Source organism: Symphalangus syndactylus, chromosome 7, assembly GCF_028878055.3.
Source record: "Symphalangus syndactylus isolate Jambi chromosome 7, NHGRI_mSymSyn1-v2.1_pri, whole genome shotgun sequence".
NCBI classification, from domain to species: domain Eukaryota; kingdom Metazoa; phylum Chordata; class Mammalia; order Primates; family Hylobatidae; genus Symphalangus; species Symphalangus syndactylus.
Genome location: NC_072429.2, coordinates 93,335,152 through 93,358,228, shown reverse-complemented (window position 1 = coordinate 93,358,228; position 23,077 = coordinate 93,335,152). Strand labels below are relative to the sequence as shown.

At 37.4% G+C, this 23,077-nt stretch overlaps 1 protein-coding gene across 11 annotated transcripts in view; it reads right to left on the bottom strand.

Moving 5' to 3' along the window:
• Positions 1 to 1,762: 1,762 nt before the first annotated feature.
• The window catches only part of DPY19L4 (dpy-19 like 4), a 76,773-nt gene continuing 55,458 nt past the window's right edge, over positions 1,763 to 23,077 (bottom strand). For all 11 annotated transcript variants that reach the window (XM_055286786.2, XM_055286787.2, XM_055286788.2 and 8 more), the window contains 6 exons: positions 17,813 to 17,933; positions 15,161 to 15,217; positions 14,413 to 14,495; positions 11,789 to 11,921; positions 7,575 to 7,733; positions 1,763 to 5,873 (listed from right to left, as the gene is read on the bottom strand). In XM_055286786.2, the coding sequence (XP_055142761.1) occupies positions 5,709 to 5,873; positions 7,575 to 7,733; positions 11,789 to 11,921; positions 14,413 to 14,495; positions 15,161 to 15,217; positions 17,813 to 17,933 (718 nt within the window). In that variant the 3' untranslated portion in view covers positions 1,763 to 5,708. The remainder of the gene's footprint in view (positions 5,874 to 7,574; positions 7,734 to 11,788; positions 11,922 to 14,412; positions 14,496 to 15,160; positions 15,218 to 17,812; positions 17,934 to 23,077) is intronic.

Genomic DNA, 23,077 nt, shown 5'->3' with positions numbered 1-23,077 from the left:
TCAACTAATGAATGGATAAAATGTGGTATATATATACAATGGAATATAGTGTGGCACTAAAAAGGAATTAATGATACATGGAACAACATGGATGAACCTTAAAAAGATTCCAAGTGAAAGAAGCATGTTGCATGATTCAATTTATATGAAATGTCCAGAATAGGCAAACATAGAGATAGAAAGTAGATTAGTAGCAGTTGCCTAGGGCGAGGGAGGATAGAATGATTGGGTTGACAGCCAGAAGGGTATGAGGTTTCTGTTGGGAGTAATAAAAATGTGTTAAAATTGATTGTGGTGATAATTGCACAACTCTGTGAACATACTAAAAACCACCGAATTGTGTATTTTATTTTTATTTATTTATTTATTTATTTATTGAGACAGGGTCTCCCTCTGTCATCCAAGCCGGAGTGCAGTGGTGTGATCACAGTTCACTGCAACCTCCACCTCCCTGACCTAAGTGATCCTCCTGCCTCAGCCTCCCAGGTAGCTGGGACTACAGGTGTGTGCCACCACGTCCGGCTACATTTTTGTATTTTTTTGTAGAGAGCAGGTTTCTCCATGTTGCCCAGGCTGGTCTCAAACTCTTGGGTTCAAGCAATCTGCCCACCTTAGCCTCCCAAAATGTTGGGATTACGGACATGAGCCACTGCACCCGGCTGAATTATACATTTTAAATGGGTGAATTACACGGTATATGAATTGTATCTCAGCAAAGCTGTCACCAAAAAAGCTCACATATAAATAAAAGAACTTAAAATTCTGAAAACAGTTTTATTATGGAAACAAAATAAGGAGGGTAATTAAGCATGAAATAATTTCCTTCTTGATAAAAGTATATTGATTATTACAAAATTTGAAGTGTTAGTTTATAGCCCAAATCTTTTAAAGAATTTGTGTCTGCTCATGCACAAGTATGTTTATTGCGGTACTATTCACAATAGCAAAGAGTTGGAACCAACCCAAATGTCCAACAACGATAGACTGGATTAAGAAAATGTGGCACATACACACCATGGAATACTATGCAGCCATAAAAAAATGATGAGTTCATGTCCTTTGTAGGGACATGGATGAAACTGGAAAACATCATTCTCAGTAAACTATCGCAAGGACAAAAAACCAAACACCGCATGTTCTCACTCATAGGTGAGAATTGAACAATGGGAACTCATGGATACAGGAAGGGGAACATCACACTCCGGGGACTGTTGTGGGGTGGGGGGAGGGGGGAGGGACAGCATTAGGAGATATACCTAATGCTAAATGACGAGTTAATGGGTGCAGCAAAACAACATGGCACATGGATACATATGTAACAAACCTGCACATTGTGCACATGTACCCTAAAACCTGAAGTATAAAAAAAAAAAAAAAAAAAGAATGTGTCTGCTGAAATGAACTTTTGAACTTTGATCCTTTGCAAAGATGCAACTTTAGTTACAGGAGGAACATATTTAATCTAAATACACATTGTCATAGATAAGACTCAGAGAATAATATATATAAAGCTAACTATACTCATCTGTGTTAAATAGCTATACAAAGCTACTAACTTTGTTTATGAGACATTTCAAACTATAAGTTTGGAATTCTTGTTCCTTTGTGATACCATTATTCTACTAAATACATATAGTGGTTAGAAGTCCAGTGTACCTCTTATAGAACAGCACATAGGATTAGATATGCCAAGATTAAAATGTTGCACATTTTAGGAAACTCAGAAATAATTCGAAGATGCTTTTATGCTAAACTCAGCAAATTTGGTTCCAAAATTTCTTTTTTTATTATGAAAAACAAGTAAGTATAATGTTTAGACATTAATGTACAGAAAATAATTGTCATATATATTCCTTTACAATTTTCACACCTGTTTATTTAAAGTGTTAATTCTACACATTAAACAACATACTAATGAGATCCTGTTTCACTAGGAAATTGCTAAATTTTACTGCAACTTTTTGTAGCTATAATTCTAATACACATTGGGATCTAAAACTATTAGTAAACAGCAACAATAGAGACTACGTATTTTTCAAATTGGGCAAATGAAAGGAGAATATATTGAGATGTAAATCAGGAAGTAGTTATTCACGTTACAAAAAGTTTTTAAATATGCAGATTAACTAATAACATATACCCGTTAAATACTAAAGCATTTAAAATAAGTTTAACAAAAAAGGCCACTTACATACTTTTTAAAACCCCATCAGTTGTATAAAGAGAGGCACTACTTTTATCCACAAAAAGCATCAAAATTCTTTAACAGTTCAAAAATAGGGGCCCAAAACAACTGATTTATCAGAAACAAAACAATACAATGGCTATTCACAGTGTAAGAAATTAAATCTATTTTTTTAAAGCATGTTTTTCAGTCTCAATTTATAACACACTCTGACTTCCATTTCTGCTTTTCCTTAAATCAATCTGGACTGTGTGGAAGAATGCCATAACATGAAGCTATTAGCAATCTGAGTTAATGTTCTACAAAAAAAAAAACATGCTGTCTATATACACAGAAAGTAATGAAGAAAAAAGTTAGCACTGAAGTACAATGCATACTCCTTAGGTTCTTAAACTCTACCAGTCTAACTAAGAAAGCACCAAGATACAGATGCCAAAGTTAGAAAAAATACAAAGCAGCTCAAAATCAATATCATATATCTTATTCCAGGTAAATTTTATGTTAGATTGTTTGTCTGGCATTTGGGAGGCTAAATTAACTTAGGAGGCTAGAAATCCCATCTCTACTTTTTTTTTTTTTTTTTGATATGGAGTCTTGCTCTGCTGCCCAGGCTGGAGTGCAGTGGCGCGATCTCGGCTCACTGCAAGCTCCGCCTCCCCGGTTCACGCCAATCTCCTGCTTCAGCCTCCCGAGTACCTGGGACTACAGGCGCCCGCCACCATGCCCGGCTAATTTTTTGTATTTTCAGTAGAGACGAGGTTTCACCATGTTAGCCAAGATGGTCTCGATCTCCTGACCTCGTGATCTGCCTGCCTCAGCCTCCCAAAGTGCTGGGATTACAGGAGTGAGCCACCGTGCCTGGCCTCCATCTCTACTTTTAACAAAGATTTGTGCCGGGCACAGTGGCTCACGTCTGTAATCCCAGCACTTTGGGAGATGGGGGTGAGTGGATCATTTGAGGTCAGGAGTTCGAGACCAGCCTGGCCAACATGGTGAAACCCCGTTTCTACTAAAAATACAAAAATTAGCCGGGCGTGGTGGCAGGTGCCACCAGCTACTCCCGAGGCTGAGGCAGGAGAATCACTTGAACCTGGGAGGCGGAGGTTGCAGTGAGCGGAGGTTGCAGTGAGCCGAGATTGCACCATTGCACTCCAGCCTGGGAGACAAGAGTGAAACTCCATCTCAAAAAAATAAAAAATAACAATAATAATAAATTCAAGGCACTTGTATCAGTGGGTTTGCAATATCAAGGGCAAATAACATTTTTTATTTCTTCGAGAAATTCCTTCCACCCAAAACCCATAAACTCTTCTCCTCTCATAGTAGATCTTTATTGTCAAACCTAACAACTGTAAGTTACCTAAGTGGAATTACTTGTAGAATTGTGAATCATTTGTTCACTCTACAAATAAGCGAAGAAATAAACTAAATGCTTTCCACTTAAAGTTGTCTAGTACTATTGTTTTAACTGCAGTTAAAACAGAAGCAAATAAACTTATCTGTCATATTCAATATTGTCATTTCCATAATAAAGCTTTCTTTTCCTTTTCAACTGATGCTGGATGAAAAATTCATTATTTAAAACATCCCATTAACAATTTTTCCGGATCAATTTTATTTAAGAAATAAGTTGACAGAAAGAAGCAAAAGCAACTTACTAATATGTCAAACAAAACACAAGTACCAAACCTAATTCAGCGCAGGTGACATAATATAAATCAACAAAAATTCGATTAAATATTTCACACTAGATAAAAAGTAGGGTGTTCTATTTCCCCTTCAAAATATGGAAGCTGACTTTTCAATTACATTGTTTTACATGCTCTAATCACAAGTACTACTATGTGACTATTCACTGTGTGCTTAGGTAACTATGGTCATATTTTCAGAAGGCTTGAAGCAAAATACTAGTGACTCACTATTCAGATGTACAGAGTCAACCTGAAGTACACTGCCTGCAACTATCTTAATATAGTTAAGAAATTATGTATAAAAGTGAAATGAGAACCACTGAAACTAATCTATCAGATATATGACATCACCATCAAACAATTCTTAAGCTCCAAAAGAGCAAAGCATCTGAGTTAGTCTAAGAATGCATGTACTTTTACAACATATGTATAACAGAAAATAAAGACAACGGAAAAGTTCCCTTCTAATGTAGTGTACTTTTACAATACATATATAACAGAAAATAAAGACAACGGAGAAATGCTGTCTTCTAATGTAGTAATTTAGAGTACTGAAAATGCAATTTTTACAGCACTCTAACAAATGAGAATTATGAAAGTCTGTTCACTGAAGAGGAATATAAGGAAAAACTAAACATGTATCCCAACTTATTAAAATGACACATCTATAGGCTACATCTATCCTGAACCTCTCTATAAGGCCAAATTAACTTTTTACAATTTTCTCTTAATAAATTATTAAAAATATGAAAATACTTAAAGGAACATAGCATTTAGACTGTGAAACTGTGTTGTAAATTTTATTATAGTTGTAATTTTTTCTTGATGTTGAAGACTGCATCACAGTTTCATAAATAACATTGCTTGTGTTTTATATCTGCATGCAGAGGTATGTTTAACAACATCTGCATATATCCCCAGAAATTGTTGCTCATTTTAGAACACATATTTTTATTCTGATAATGATTTAATTTTTTTACTTAGTACTTCAGTAGAAAACATGTGAATAGACTGTATGCCCCATATCAGTATTTTAAAAAAAAACCTGAACGACATTCTTTTAAATGTCCATTTAACAAAATATATGTAACAGTTATTGTTTTATCATGATTAAATTGGTATCAAATTAATAGGCATAAGTGAAAAAACTAATCACTTACTAGTCATTTAGAAAATGCAGTAACATCATGCATTATGTATTACTAAGAAAGTTCTCACATAAGCAGTAGATGAGGAGAACAGTATCATGAAAATTCTAAATATATCTTTATGTATATCCTTAAAAATCACTGTCCTTTATATAATTTCCATTTTAATTTAAATGCCACATACCTTCAGCTAACATTTAAATTAGTTTTTATTGTAAAACTTCAGTTGTTATACATCATAAAATACCTTCAGAAACTTGCTTGAAGATCGGAATTATTCTTTCCTTCTATTAAATAATTATATCACATTAAGTATTTATTAAATATTATGTTTGAGAAATGTATTCTGACCTTGAACATATTCAAATTCAAGATCAATATTATAATAGAATGAAGATTTTATGGGGAAAATGTTGCAATCAGTAAAAGTGTTAAAGACCATGTAACAGTAAGGAAGACACCTGTCTGGAATATTGCAGAGTGGTAGATATCACATTTAATCAAAGGACAGTAATGCTTGATCTTCTATTTCCCACAGAACTCTGGATCCAGTTAACGGCAGAAGGGGGAAAGAAGCAGCAATATTTCAAATGTCCATACTCTGATCTGCAAAAGACACCAAGTAGGTAGAAGAAAACTGCATTTTACTTCAGGTAGTCTTTGAAATGAAGGCTCTGTTATTTTTCAAGACTGGAAGGATATCACAGTGTTGATTTTATATACAAAGTAGGATCTGTTCCAGTATACTCTAGTGAAATAATTCACATATGGAGAATAGTTAATTTTGACCTCATGACAAAATCGCCCATATTTTGAGTAGGTTAGCTTGTCACCTTCTTCACAAACCATCTATTAAAAGATATAAAACATAGTATTAAAAAGCTTATTAAGCTTATAGCAGAAATGCAATCAATATACAAATGACTATATTTACATGAAAAAAACACATTACTGCTAAACATTGTCTATAAAACATCTCACTGTTAGCAAATAGAAGCCTCTTCATAATTGAGTCACCATGCCCACTATACTCCTGAACTTCTCACTGACACTGAGAAACCAGTACAAAGGTTTCCAACTTTTTAAAAGATTTAATCCAAAAATTTAGAAGGCAATGTTCCCATAATCCATTATCATTGCTCTGAAGAACCTTATCATGCATCCTACCAAGGCTGAGAAATGAACACATTATATTCCTAAATATATTCACTCTTCTCTTGTGTAGAATTGACTCACAATTATTTAGTAAGCAAGGAAACTTTCGTGACTTAGTGCAGACCTTTACAATTTCACTGAATGATGTTCACTAAGATAGCTTAGTTAGCTTGAAGGAGTTTTTATAAAAAAAATTAAGTAATATTTTAATGGCTATGAAAGATGTCAGATAGCCAACTTTAAAAGGATGGATTAGCTTAAGTCCATGCCAGGCATGACATGAAAGGAGAAGTAAGCTGATCTTCAAAACAGCAGAAAAGTGGGTACCAGAGCAGAATAGAAAGGCTCCAGAGAGCAGATAGCAAGACAGCACCAATTACTGAAACTGTACCCGAGGCTTCATAAAATTCCATTTTTGTCACCAGTAAACCAAAGATCACAGCCACTAAGTACCAACAGAGAAATTCAAAATACATGCACCATAAAACAGAATAAGTTTATATTACAAGATTAAGGGGTCATGAGGAAAAGATAGGTAGAAATCACAAAAACTAATTTCTTACCTCCAAACTGATCTTGGATAAGACAAAGAGCTATGATTGTTTAGGAAAAGACAGAAAAAATCTTGGCTGCAACCTGAATAGTATATCTACTACCACTTACAATGACTTACTAAACTTTTCCTATGATCCCTCACTCCCAGCTTTCTCAGGAGTCAAGAATCCATTCCAGCTAGCATTAAGTCTCAGATATACAAACTGCCTTCATTGGAAGGCCACGGGGGCTGGGGGAAAGACACATACGCGCGCCCGCGCGCGGTCAGTCTTAGGTCTTCTTATGGAAAACACAGCTTGGTAAAATAGCCGAAATCAATATAGAAATTAAGATACAGCTAAGTCCTAACAACTAACATGGCTTTTAATATACTCGTTTTTGTGGATAATAGGGACTCAATGTACAGGCACTGTGTTAATTTAGTATGCAATTTTTCTAGATATGAATCAAATTACAAGAAATTTCTCAACATAAGAATATAACAAGGTGACCAGTTGCTCTTTAGATAATTATAATAAAATAAAATCATCATTCAAATCAAATTATACCATCTTTTGTTTATGAATGATGAAACCTGAATAAGTACAGGCAATGAATAAGGAATTCCAGTATTGGTAATATCATTATTATTTTTTATTATTTTTGCAAAAATGCCCAGATTTTCTTTTGTATGTTGAAAAAATACTTCAAACTACTTTTAAGAAGCTTTCCCCATTATTACATAACTCAATTATATTCTTAGTTAAGTTCCAAAAATAAAGTTTAAAGATTACAAGTTTAAATAAAGTCATTTTTCTAAAAAAGAAATATATATATATAACTTTCCAAATGGTTACTTACATGGCCATTTGCAATGTCTAATAAATCTTTAACCCTACAGCCTCTCATGGGTCCCACCTCATTGCAGATAGCATCCTCTACAATTAGGTAATTAGCTTTGTAAGATGTCAGTATTTTATAAATATCCTCAGCAGATCGCTTTGAATAGATTTGGTAGATCTGAAAGAATATAATTAAAATAAAATTTAAAGGACATTTAAAACTTCAGTAAATTGAAACTATACATCAAGCATCTACTGTGTTCTAAGTACTGAGTATTATATATGAAAAATATATTTATTTTTATAAATAAATATAAATATTCATCTATATATCAAAACCCATGTTTGGATTATGTGGTGCTTTTTACTATAATTTTTCTGAACTTATTAGATAATAAGCTCTGGATCTTATTAGATAAAGCTTTTCAGTCTTTCTGAAATGTTAATATTGGATCAACTCTTGATATCCTTCAAAAAGTAGTAAAACCACAAATATTAGGCCCATAGTATCATATACTATTTGTCCTGAAAATACTGAGATTTGAAATCTAGAATGAATAAGATTCCAATCTATTTGCAGAATATCCAGTAGCTGCCTCCTACCTGTCACCATAGCTGCCTATCTAGTACCTTCAGTTCCCATGTCCACTGACATGCCAGGAATACCCACCTTCAACATTCTGTAGCACACAGAATGCCAATACATCAAGAGGAAGTGTCTCCCTCATTTCACTACACTAAATACATTTCAGTGGGAATGGTTCTATCCTATCCAGCCTATACCTATTGATAGTTATTTATAATTTTATTTATTTTTAAGTGTTAAGAAACTGAAACATACTATTGGGGCATTAAAAAAAAAAACACTTCTATGTGATTGTAATAACTTACTGATAGCCTAGAGCAGAGTTTCTCAACCTTGGCACTATTCACATTTTAGGCCAGATCATTCTTTGTTGGGACACGAGGGCAGATGTTCTCTGCAATGTAGATCAGCATTCCTGGTCTCTACCCACAAGATGCTCGTAGAATCCCTCTTCCTGTTATGACATTGTGACAACCAAGAATGTCTCCAGACACTGCCAAATGTCCCCTCGGAGAACAATTCTCCCAGGTTAAGAATCACTGGCCCAGGGGATTATATAAGGATTAGCCATATATTACGAATTAGAGACTCTAATTTAAATGATATGGTCAGCCGGGCGTGGTGTCTCACGCCTGTAATCCCAGCACTTTGGGAGACCCAGGTAGGCGGATCACTTGAGATCAGGAGTTTGAGGCCAGCCTGGCCAACATGGCAAAACCCCATCTCTACTAAAAATACAAAAACTAGCTGGGCGCCGTGGCATGCACCAGTAGTCCCAGCTACTCGGGAGTCTGAGGCAGGAGAATCGCTTAAACCTGGGAGATGGAGGTTGCAGTGAGCCGAGATCACGCCACTGCACTCCAGCCTTTACGAAATTCTCTAAAATTGAAAAACAGAATATTGGGAACTCAGGTTCGGTTCATCATTGCTTTCAGATATGAAGTTACTTACCATTTAAATCCATACCATACCAGAGTGAGACTCTATCTCAAAAAAATAAATTAATTTAAAATAAAAATAAATAAATAAATAGCCGGGCATGGTAGCTCACTCCTGTAATCCTAGCACTTTGGGAGGGGGGGTAGGCGGATTGCCTGAGCTCAGGAGTTCAAGACCAGCCTGGGCAACATGGTGAAACCCTGTCTCTACTAACATAAAAAGTTAGCCAGGCATGGTGTTGTGTGCCTGTAGTCCCAGCTACTCGGGAGGTTGAGGCAGGAGAACTGTTTGAACCTGGGAGGCAGAGGCTGCAATGAGCTGAGATTGTGCCACTGCACTCCAGCCTGAGCGAGACTCGTCAACAACAACAACAAAAAATTTTAAATTAAAAAATAAATAAATGATACGGTCTCATTTATGGAGTTCAGTTTGGATTTTAGCTTAACAACAAATTTACTCAATACCTGCTATGTACTACATACCATACAGAAAGACAAAGGTTTCAAAAACCATGGTTACTATTCTCATAGACAAGTTACATAAAACTTAAAACTCTAAAATGTTTAAATTAGAACCTAAGTAGAACTCTGACCTAATTACAAGTAATTCTGAAATTCCATATTAGAAAAAGAACAATCAAAAGAAAACAAAGTCACAGAGTTTGTTTTAAATCCACAAAAAATAAAATTCAGGAATATGCTGTCTATATTCTGCCTAAGCAACTCTATCTTTTGGAGGTGCAGCAAATACTCATCAGAGATGGCTGCTGTCTGTCAAGGAAATCATTCTCAGGTAGATCTCCCCATCTCTGATCTCTCCCCTGCCTGCTTCAATCTGTTCTTTCTGCCATGACCATAATTAACTCTCCAAAGCAGACCTAATCATTCCACTGCCAGGTTTACTAAAAGTCATGTCTCTTAACTGCCTCAAGGATAAGTCTAAATTTTTCAGCATGACATTTCAGGTCTATCAGAATTCGGCCTCATTTTCTTTTCTACTTTCAAGACTATACAAATTCCTTGGCTCATGTTACTTTTTCAGCCTGGAATTGTATATATTTCTTTTCCAAACAAGTTTCTAATCATCTTTCAAAGCCCAGATCGAGGGACTGCCTTTTATGACAACTTCTTAGATTTCTGTAGGCAGAATTGTTTGATTGTTTCTGCTTTTTTGCTCCTCTTTGTACTTGTGTGTGTCTATGTATATGTGTATGCATGCAACAACCACTTAATAGTACAGAATAATAACATAATAGCAAACTTTAAAATTGTACTGTGTTTCAGGCATTGTACATTATCTCATTTAATTCTCAAAAGTAGGAGGTGAGAACTATTATTCTCACCTAATCTCCAGATTTGGTAACTCGCTTAGGGTCACGAAGCTAATACACAGCAGAGCTAGCATTTGGGTTCAGGTACTCAAATTTCTGAGTCTGCATTCTTAATTTCTATATTACTGTATTTCTTCCTTAACTTAGAATACGCTTAAAAACTGTATGAAATTATCTAAAATTGAAAAACAGAATATTGGGAACTCGGGTTCAGTTGATCATTGCTTTCAGATATGAAGTTACCATTTAAATCCATACCAAACATTCAAAATAAGACATTATCTAAACTATAATTAATTAGATACCATTCTAATGTTATACTGAGTCAGTAACTGCCCATTTATTAAAAAATAAATTAGTGTTTTATAAGCAACAATAGAACTTTAGCTGAGAAAGACAAAATGTAATACCAAGATATTAATTGACAGCCTTCTTTTAAAAATTTGATGAGGGCTGGGCACGGTGGCTCACGCCTGTATTCCCAGCACTTTGGGAAGCCAAGGCAGGTGGATCACCTGAGGTCAGGAGTTCACCACCAGCCTGACCAACATGGTGAAACCCTGTCTCTACTAAAAAATACAAAAATTAACTGGTCATGGTGACCGGTACCTGTAATCCCAGCTACTCGGGAGACTGAGGCAGAAGAATCACTTGAACCTGGGAGGTGGAGGTTGCAGTGAGCCGAGATCGCACCATTGCACTCCAGCCTGGGTGACAGAGCAAGACTCCGTCTCAAAAAAATAAATAAATAAAATAAAAAATAAAATAAAAATTTGATTGAGAACAATATTTTAAAAAGAACGTTAGCCGGCTGTGGTGGCTGGTGCCTGTAATTCCAGCTACTCAGGAGGCAGAGGCAGGAGAATCGCTTGAATCCAGGAAGCAGAGGTTGCAGTGAGCCGAGATTGCGCCACTGTACTCCAGCCTGGGTGAATTAAAAAAATGTTAGCCGGCTGTGGTGGTGAGTGCCTATAATCCTAGCTACTCAGGAGGCTGAAGCAGGAGAATCGCTTGGAGGCAGGAGAATCGCTTGAACCCAGGAAGCGGAGGTTGCAGTGAGCTGAGTTTGCACAACTGTATTCCAGCCTGGGTAAGATATTGCACATTAAGTCCCTTGATACTTTGTGGAAAATTAAGTATTTTTCCTAGAAACATATCAATATTGTTCATAAAACAAAGAACTTAATATTTTAATTTTGGGTCTCCTCTTGGTTAACTGTATTATTAATTATACAGGTTTTTTAAAACAGAAGTTAATTAACTCTTCTAAAATTGTTTGGACTTTCCTAGCTACCTAGAAGCATATGTATACTGCAGACTATGCTAAAATACAAAGTGCTGGAAAAGAGATCCAAATGTAGAATTTAAAATGTCTTACATTTTCATTTCTCTTGAGAAGATCATCATCATTGTAAAGAGGCAAACTTGTCACCATCCATCCAGTGCATAATTTAATCGCACCCATTAACTGTGGACTCCCTGCAAACACAGCTGCAACTGGAGCTTGCCTTCTGCAAAGAACCATAAAGATTTGCACACTGAAAAGGCAAGTATACTATTTAGATCACTGATCTATATCAACTCTGAAATACCAGACAACTTACAATGTTTATACATTTAAGTTTCAATGCCAGTTTTCATTTCATTTATTGATTCATTCAAAAAAATTGGGCACCTAACTATGCAACAGACACTTCTGCTGAAGATACAGAACTTTTCTAAAAAGAGGGAGCAGGGGGAAGACCTTAAGAAGTAAACATACATATTGGGTGGTAATAATATGATTAAAAATAATGCAGAGTAAGGGGATAGTAACAAGAATATATTATTTTAGATAAGGTGGCTAGTTCAGTGATGATACTGTGAATTCTCAACTCCATCTTTTGCAAATTAACCACCTACAACCCAACTTCTTCCAAATCCACCTCTCCTCCTGCTCCTTCTCTGTCTTTACCCATGTGTCTGTCTCCAGGCAGAACATATAGGACTTCTCCACTCTGAATCATTATCCCAAGTCCCAGACAGATGCTACTTGCAAAGTGGAAAACCTACAAGCAGGTCCCAAATGGCTGTTCTAATACATTCACTTATTTATTTACTGTCTGAATTTAACATTAAGCACCCACCTCTATGTGCTAGGGACAGTGCCAGGCTATTGAAATAAAGAGATGGCATATATGACCACTGTTCTCAATAGTGAGGAAACAGATATAAAACACAGCAATTGCACCCAGCAACATAAATATTCAGTAGGTAACTGTTTGGGCCTTTGCTGTCTTTGAAAATACTGTGGTAAATCATACAGAGATGTAACTTCCTCTTTTGTTAATGACAACACAAGGCAGTGTTCAACAATAGAAAACAGAATTTACAAAAAGTATTAATGGGCAATAGTTAAGGGTGATCTAAAGAAAACTATTTTTATAAAATAGAAGATATGTTATAGTAACAAGACATTATAATAAAATCTTCTTGTTTCTATATACCTATTCTATAAACCAATTTTAAATTTCTAGAAATACTTTTTGTCTTTTTTCCCATATTTTTCTGGTCTTTTTTGATAGTATTTCATCACTTTTTCATGTTTTCTTATCTTCTTTTATGTCTTTAATAAATTTCAATGTAGTTATTTCATAGTCTCCATCCATGGAATAGACTGGTTACAAAAATGGCCACAATAATTCCTCTCCCTATGGTCATGGTCTTGGAGGGAATGCTAGTATTAATCATGTGACCTGCTTTGGCCAATAGGACAATAGTAAGCACCGTGTAAGCAGTGACTTAAAACATGCTTGACATTGAGAATTGTCCTCTCTTGCTGCTCTTGGGAATTCTACAACTACCACCTTGTAAACAAGTTAACCTGCTAGATGATGAGAGACAGAGGGCCAAATCAATTTGATCCCCTCAGCTGACACATAGCCAACCCTAGACTATCCAGTCCCAGTGGAGCTGGCCCAGACCAAAACAATCCTCCCCAGCACCCTAACCCTACTAATTCTCAAGACGGTGTGGAATAACAAATGTTTATTGTTTGTAAGCCACTAAGTTTTGTGGCATTCTGTTATGTAGCAAACCGTAAATGACATAAATTTTGTTATCAGAAATAGCTAGAGGTCTAATTCTGCTGTTTATCACAAGCTGCATTGAACTGTTTATGTGTTTTATAATTTCAGAGCTTACCTTTATGAAACTTTACTTATGGAATCCTGTATAACATGGGTTGAGGATGCGTCACCCATTTCAGACCAACCCCAAACACTTTTAATGTTAATTTCTTAATTTGGGATTTCTTAGATTAGACAAGCATAATTTCAAATTACACTAGCCAAGTATAATTTCAAACTATAAAACCACGTGAATTCAGATCCATTGCCATAAATTGAGAGGGGAGAATTTTTTTGACCAAGAGATGAATGCAAGAGAGATCTGCTTTTGCATCTTCTTTCTCCACCCCTTGGTATCTTGCTATTCCATCCTTTCACTGACTAGGTATTTTGCTCTTCTATCCTTTCACTGCCAGTGTAGCCTTTTGAGGGTCCCTGAGTTACATATGTGTGTGTTGGGGGGTTCTCAATTCCAATCCCCTGCTTCCATAGGCCTAAGACCACATCTCCTGTCCTGTGTGGGCATTAAAATCTAAAACCCCTGGTTATCAAAACTAATAATCCACTGACAAGTCACCTCCAACACAGGGCAAAATAAGCATCCTCTTGAGTATCTAAATAAAAGGATATCTCTTCTTTTTTATCCCATATTTCTAAGTGTTTGACAATGGCAGTTTCAAATCTCATACCGACCAATGCTATATTTTCAAGCCCATGGAGATGAGTGGAAAATTAGAATCACTAAGTCCAACCAAAACCTAAATATCCCTAAAACTCCTGAGTTTTATGAAAAAATTTGGAGAAGTATTAATTTATTATTTCCTGTGAATTCATTAGATAGCATGCAGTGATTAATTAATAGCTTAATAATAGTCTTGGGCACTTCAATCCTTACTTTATCCAGGTCATAAGTTCCACTGTATCTGGGTCATAGAATTCCTGTAGTTCCATTAATTCTGTCATTAACCTGGGAAAAAACTAAAATGCAAAAAAAAAAAAAAAAAAAATCCCCAAAAGATGTATGTCAGTAATTAGAAAGTTTAAAACTGTTCCACAGTATTTCAAAAGACTAACAGACTAACTTAAGGCAAATGATACTACAACACCGTTCGCATGGAAAAAATATCATGATGGATCTCTTTGCCTTCCTTCAATGGCCTGCTTATTTTTCTCAATCCAAATCATCTATTTTATGGTTAATTCACTGTTTTGACTCAATAAATGATGTTATCATTACCAAACAATAATAAATTGATCATCTTTCAGGCACACACATATTAAATAAATAAATTTTCAGGTCCAATGATTTGCAGAATTTATATCATTTCATAGATGATAAAGTTTTGGAGTTACCAAAACGTGTTTTAATATTAATTCCTATTTACTCAGCAATTTCCTTTGCCAATTATAAACTGAATTAACACTAGCATTAGACTGCAGAAAATGGCATCAGGTGGCATTCTAGAAATGTTTTAGCTCTTCTGCAATGTTCCTAATAACAAAAAAATTAAGCATTACTAAGAATATTACATTTTATTTTGTGAGGATAGTGTCTCAACATGTTTCCTACCCACACATATAAATTTATCACTACCTTTGTAGATAAAGTACATTTTATTAATATAAAAATCTAATTGTTTTACCTCTTTCCATAAGCTGAGACCTATTATAGTAGGCACAGCCATGCTCAGAATAAGAGCCTAAAATATTAAAACAAAAAGGATTACAGATAAATACATTGCAGAATACACGTTAGAGGTAATAGACACTGACTCTATGACCAATTATACATCTCTACAGTTATACAAATTTCCAAAAAAATGAAGTCAACATAGAACCTAGTTCACAGAATGAGATGGGTGAAAACCAATGACTTTCAAAGATATTAAGCTGGAAGTAAAGTAAGACATAAACATTTACTATAAAAATTTAAAGCAGAACATTAAAAAGGTAATGCTCATAATAATATTTCAAATGGCAAGTGGATATTTGAAAAATTTGCCAGAAATTTATGTTATACAGATCTTACAAAGGATAGTACACTACTACATGAAAAGCTAACAACAAAAAAACAATGAATTAACACAAGAAAAATAGCTAATATACATCAGTATACTAGTCTGTTAAAATAAGAATACATAAACTCTCCTCAAAATAAGACTGGCAAAATACAACATGAGTATTATTAAAGATAATGTATCATTGTCCTGTTATAATAAAACCTGCTCTGCCTACTGTCCTATGTCTTTTAGTGACTGTGTGATCCAGTCATACCAACCAGAAACCCAGGAAACATCTAAGATATCTCCCTCTTCCTCATTTCCCCATACTTAATAAGCAGTGAGGCTTACTGATCTTCTAACTACTTTTTTCATTCCAATCTGGCATACTATTAATCAAATGGGCTTTGGAGTCAGAAAAACCTAGGCGTGGCTGGGTGCGGTAGCTCACACCTATAATTCCAGAACTTGGGGGCCGAGGTGGGAGGATTACTTGAGTCCAGGAGTTTGAGACCAGCCTGGGCAACATAGTGAGACCCTGTCTCTACAAAAAAAAAAAAGTTTTAACTAGCTGGGCATGGTGGCATGTGCCTGAAGTCCCAGCTATTCAGGAGGATGAGGCAGGAGGATTGCTTAAGCCCAGGAGTTTAAGGCTAAAGTGAACTATGACAGTGCCACTGCACTCCAGCCTGGGAGACACAGTGAGACTCTGTCTCAAAAAGAAAAAAAAAAAAAAAGAGAAAAGAAAATCCTGGGTGTGAATCATGATTTCCATACTTACAAACTTGGTAATCTCAAGCAAGTTATTTAAACAATTAAAGCCTTGGGTTTTTTTTTTTTAATCTATAAAACAGAGAAAATCTAGGATTAAATAGCATGTGAAATGCTTCAAACAGTACCTGACATAGTGAACATTCAATAAATTGAAGCTTCAATTACTTCTATCCACTCTGGCCTCCTCTGTGACTGAAGTCTGTTGCCTGTAGGACTATCCTTCACAGAATTGTAAGAGTGAGCAAATAGAAAATTAAGTCTGACTCTCTCACTTTCCATGAGACATACACATCCCAATTCCTTCCCACCGCTGACAGCATGAGAGCCAGCTCCACAGCATGACACCCAGGGACCCCATGGCCTCACCTTCCTCCACTTCTCCAGTCTCATTTCTTGACCACCCCTACCTACCTCACACTTTACATGCCAAGAAAACTAAATATATTGTGCTTTTTTCCCAGTCCCTTTGATTACATCATGTTCTTTGCCTACCTCTGTGTCTATTCCTTCTACCATGAATATCCTTTCTTTCCCCTTCATTTGCCTAATAACTAAATATATTTCCAATTTCAGATTGGAAAGCCTTGAGTCCCTAAAAAAAAAAAAAAGAAAAGAAAAAAAAAGAAAAACAGAATTAAGTAGCCCTTCCCTATGTTCTAATAGCACCCTATGAAAACTTCTTTTTGTTTTTTAGGAGGCAGGACAGGGAGAGAAGGAAGAGCTGGCAGGTTGAAGAAAGTGGAAGCGGAGGGAGTAGGGGACAGAGGGCCGAATTCTTATTATCTGTTTTTATGCCCAGAGACTATAATCCACTTGATGAAATTAACTACGCTATAATTATCTTTGTATCCCAAGCACATAGCAGGCAGAATGTAATGTTCCATTCACATAGAAAATATACCATAGTTCTAAATCAAACCAAGAAATATATCATAAAAATTAATTCTTGATGACCTCTCACATTACTGATTCATGTACATTTTTATCTTTTATTTTTTAAGTTGTATGCATTGAAATGCATTACTTTGATAATCAGAATTTTTTTTTTTTTTTTTTTTTTTTTTGAGACAAAGTCTTGCTCTGTTGCCCAGGCTGGAGTGCAGTGGTGTGATTTTGGCTCACTGCAATCTCTGCCTCCTGGGTTCAAGCAATTCTCAATTCTCAGCCTCTCGAGTAGCTGAGACTACAGGCATGCGCCACCATGCCCAGCTAATTTTTTTTTTGTATTTTAAGTAGAGACAGGGTTTTACTATGTTGGCTAGGCTGGTCTCGAACTCCTGGCCTCAAGTGATCCACCCACTTCAGCCTCCCAAAGCACTTGGATTATAAGCGTGAGCCACTGCGTCCTGCCCAGAAATTATTTTTAAAAATGTTTCGCATAGGGTCTGTTTTTCTACTTGTAAGTCATCATGTAATTTACTCATGCTATTTCAATTGTATTCAATGTAGTTTCCATTTATTAGCATTTGATTTTATATAATTAGAAGAGAAACAAATACTTAACGCAAAATAATGACTCACCAACAATATTGGGTGTACGGTTCTTAATCGAAGCCACTTGAAAAGTGTCATCCAAAGTTCAGGGGAACATACACCAAATGCTGCTAACATGCACACATAAGGAATCCAGATGTACTTCAAGCTAGAAAACACAAATGGAGTCATACATGAGACATCCTGTGAACATCATTATTATCTAATTTCTCTTCTCTGAGCTCTTTCCTACTACTCACGAAAATACCAAAATGTTAAGGGACAGTGAAAAAGCTTAGCCTCTAATTTTCAGCAACAGATTGTTATCCAGTTTTTAAAAAATCAAGCAGATATGTGGGCTAGCAAATTAGGATAAAATTAAAGCATTAATACTGATGAGGATGCAGGAAAACTGTATTCTTGGAGAGAATATAAGCTATGAGAGCTTTTTCAGAAGGCAATTTGGGGGACTGGGAGTGGTGGCTTATCTCCGTAATCCCAGCACTTTGGGAGGCTGAGGTGGGTGGATCATTTGAGGCCAGGAGTTTGGGACCAGCCTGGGCAACACAGTGAAACCCCGTCTCTACCAAAACTACAAAAATTAGCCAGGCATGGTGACACATGCCTGTGGTCCCAGCTACTTGGGAGGCTGAGGCAGGAGGATCACCTAAGCCTGGGAGGCAGAGGTTGCAGTGAGCTGAGATCGTACCACTGTACTCCAGCCTGGGTGAAAAGTGAGACTCTGTCTTAAAAAAACAAAACAAAACAAAACAAAACTCTAAGATAGGCAATGTGATTTCTAGTAATGTAGCCTAAAAATATATTAGCATAAGAGTATAAAGATAGACATACAAGGGTTTTTTTTTTTTTTTTTTTTGAAGCAGAGTCTTACTGTCGCCCAGGCTAGAGTACAGTGGTTGTGATCTTGGCTCACTGCAACCCCCGCCTTCTGGGTTCAAGTGATTCTCCTGCCTCAGCCTCCCAAGTAGCTGGGATTACAGGCACATGCCACCACGCCAAGCTAATTTCTGCATTTTTAGTAGAGACCAGGTTTCACTGTGTTGGCCAGGCTGGTCTCAAATTCCTGACCTCAAGCGATCTGCCCGCCTTGGCCTCCCAAAGTGCTGGGATTCCAGGCATGAGCCACCGCACCTGGCCACACGCAAGAGTTTTAACTATAGCATTTTGTTTTACTACCAAGAAAATTGGAAAAACAACAACAAAACAACAAAAACTTCTGTTCTTCAACAGGTATTGATTAAATAAATTATTATAAAAAATAAAAAAGCAAAATGCAAAACTTCATGTGCAATGTTACCCTAATTTTTGCTTTTTTTTTTTTTTAGTGTAGATATATGGCACAAGCAAAAATAACACCTGGGGCTGGGCGCAGTGGCTCACACCTGTAATCCCAGGACTTTGGGAGGCTGAGAGGGACAGATCACTTGAGGTCAGCAGTTTGAGACCAGCCTGGCCAACATGGTGAAACCTCGTCTCTACTAAAAATACAAAAATCTGGCCATGTGTGGTGGCTCTCGCCTATAATCCCAGCAAATTGGGAGGCCGAGGTGGTGGATCACCTGAGGTCTGAAGTTTCAGACCAGCCTGGGCAACGTGGGGAAACCCCGTCTCTACTAAAAATACAAAAAATTCGCCGGGCGTGGTGGCGGGCGCCCGTAGTCCCAGCTACTCGGGAGGCTGAGGCAGGAGAATGGCATGAATCCGGGAGGCGGAGCTTGCAGTGAGCCAAGATTGGGCCACTGCACTCCAGCCTGGGCAACACAGCAAGACTCCATCTCAAAAAAAAATTAAAAAAGAAAGATTTAAAAATTGAACTCTTAAATTAAAAAGATTAAAAATCTAGGTGTACAGAAAAAATTAACTTGTATCATTAGAAGAAAATACATTACTTTATGTTGTAGATTTTAAAGAAAACAAAAGGAGCCCATCTCCGTAGGAGATGCTAACTGCTAAAAATGGAAAAGGAAAAGTTTAGAAAAATTAATAGATATCAGTGCTTAGTATAGATTATCAAGAAAAAAATAACATTTCAAGGGACAACTTTTGTAATAAGAACAACCAGACCCTTCTATGATATATTCCCTGGTGTCAAACTTGGAAGAGACTGGAAGAATCTGGGCCTAGAGTATAAATGTTAACTTCTGTGGTTTTATAAAACAGAAAAGCCATGGAATGGAGAAAATAAAGAAATATCCAGGCTGGGTACAGTGGCACATGCCTGTCATCCCAACACTTTGGGAGGCCAAGACAGTAGGATCATTTGAAGCCAGATGTTCACGACTAGCCTGGGCAACACAATTAGACCCTGTCTCTACAAAAGAATTTCTTTTTTTAATTTTTAAAAATTAAGAGGCTGGGTGCAGTGGCTCACACCTGTAATCCCAGCACTTTGGGAGGCTGAGGCGGGTGGAACACCTGAGATCAGGAGTTCAAGACCAGCCTGGCCAACATGGTGAAACCCCATCTCTAATAAAAATACAAAATTTAGCCAGGCGTGGTGGCACATGCCTATAATCCCAGCTACTCTAGAGGCTAAGGCAGGAGAATAGCTTGAACCTGGGAGGTGGAGGTTACAGTGAGTCGAGATGGCGCCACTGTACTCCAGCCTGGGCAAGAGAACAGGACCCTGTCTCAAAAAAAAAAAAAAAAAGGAAAGCTCTGCTCTTGTTTGCAGCTGATCTAGGGGCACAATGGTTTTGGCACACACAAAAAAATTGGAATACATGCATAGTTTTTTTCACAATATGCATTTTTCACAAACTTTTTGAAGACCCCTTGTATCCACAGTGAAATATTTTTTAGCCTTGAAAAAGAAGAAAATCCTGTCATCTTACAACATAGATGAAATTTGATGACATGGCATTAAGTGAAATAAGCCAGTCCACAAAAAGATAAACACTATAGGATTCCGCTTACATGAGGTATCTAAAGTAAACAAATTCATAGAAATGGAAAATAAAGGCTGGGCACGGTGGCTCATGGCTGTAATCCCAGCACTTTGGGAGGCCGAGGCGGGCAAATCACCTGAGGTTGGGAGTTTGAGTCCAGCCTGACCAACATGGAGAAACCCCATCTTTACTAAAAACACAAAATTAGCTGGGCATGGTGGCGCATGCCTGTAATCCCAGCTACTCAGGAGGCTGAGGCAGGAGAATCGCTTGAATCCAGGAGGTGGAGGTTGCGGTGAAGATCACAGCATCGCACTCTAGCCTGGGCAACAAGGTGAAACTCTGTCTCAAAAAAAAAAAAAAAAGAAAGAAGTGGAAAGTAAAATGGTGATTATTAGAGGTTGAGGGTGGGAAAAAAAAGAGAGTTGTTCATTGATATACAGTTTTAAATTTACAAGATGAAAATGTTCTGCAGATCTGTTGTACAACAATGTGTGAATATACTAAACACTGCTGAATTGTATACTTAAAAAACATTAAGATGGTAGATTTTATGTTATGTACTTTTTTATCATAATTTTAAAAAAAACTTAAATGTAGCTGGGCACAGGGGCTCACGCCTATAATCCCAACACTTTGGGAGGTTGAGGTGGGAAGATGGCTTGAGCCCAGGAGTTCAAGACCAGCCTGGGCAACATGGTGAGACCTCATCTCTACAAAAACTTTAAAAAATATTAGCCAGGCATGGTGACACCAGCCTGTGGTCCCAGCTAGTTGGAAGGATATCATGGGAGCATTGCTTGAGCCTAGGAGTTCGAGGGCACAGTGAGCTGTGATGGCACCACTGCACTCCAGTCTGGGTGACAGAACGAGACCCTGTCTTTTTTTTTTTTTTAACTAAAGACACGGCCTCACTCTGTCACCCAGACTGGAGTGCAGTGGCATGATCATGGCTCACTGTGGCCTTGAACTCCCAGGCTGAAGCAATCCATCCACCTCAGCCTCCATAGTGGCTGGGACCACAGACGCATGCCACCATGACTAGCTGTTTTTTTTTTTTGTAGAGATGGGGTCTCGCCATGTTGCCCAGGTTGGTTTCAAACTCCTGGGCTCAAGTGATGATCTGCCTCCGTCTCCCAAATTGCTGGGATTATAGGCATAAGCCACCACACCCAGCCTGTCTCTCAAAAACACAAAAACAAGGCCAGGCGCAGTGGCTCATGCCTGTAATCCTAGAACTTTGGGAGGCTGAGTCAGGCAGATCACCTGAGGTCAAGAGTTCAAGACCAGCCTGACCAACATGAAGAAACCCCATCTCTACTCAAAAAACAAAATCAGCCGGGCGTGGTGGCGCATGCCTGTAATCCCAGCTACTTGGGAGGCTGAGGCAGGAGAATCGCTTGAACTGGGAGGCAGAGGTTGCAGTGAGCCGAGATTGCGCCACTACACTCCAGCCTTGGCGACAAAGACTCTCTCAAAAAACAAAAACAAAAAACAAAAACTTAAATATAATAATCTTCAATGCTATTAAACATTCAGTTTGTACACAAGTAACCTAATTGAAGAATTTAAAGCTCCAAACTTCTAAAGATGGTAACATTTTCTTCTTTCATCTATTAAAGAAAGATGCTCCTATATGAATTACAACTTAAGAATAATTAACTTTAATATGCAAAGGGTTTAATATATTGCCTTTTTTTTTTTTTTGATATGGAGTCTCACCCTGTCGCCCAGGTTGGAGTGCAGTGGCACAATCTTGGCTCACTGCAATTTCCGCCTCCCGGGTTCAAGCGATTCTCCTGCCTTAGCCTCTCAAGTAGCTGGGATTACAGGTGCCTGCCATCACACCCAGCTAATTTTTTTGTATCTTTAATAGAGACGGGGTTTCACCATGTTGGCCAGGCTAGTTTCAAACTCCTGACCTCAACTGATCCACTCGCCTCGGGCCCCCAAAATGCTAGGATTACAGGCATGAGCCACCATGCCTGGCCTCATATATTGCCTTTTATGAAATTTATTCCCATATATCTTATTTATTGTGCAGTAAAGGATTAACCTTGCCTAAACAGAGATTTGGCCTTTGCCCTCAACTCCTAGGAGGTAACCTCTTGCCTGATAAGAGCATCTTCATTTGCCTGGGTCCTTTGGGTCATGCATAAGAGTCTATGCTAACAGTGTGATTTATGATGGGAGCCTTGGAGCATGTGGTGTCAGTTCAACCTGTGAAGGGCTAAAGACTAAGGTCAGCCACACAGGCGGTCAACCACATATATATGACTGAGCCCCAATACAAACCCTAAACACAAAGCATGGGTGAGCCTCCCTGATTGACAGTACTCCGTGTGTACTGTCACACATTGTTTCTGAGAGGAAAACAGGTGCTGTCTGCACGATTCCACTGGGA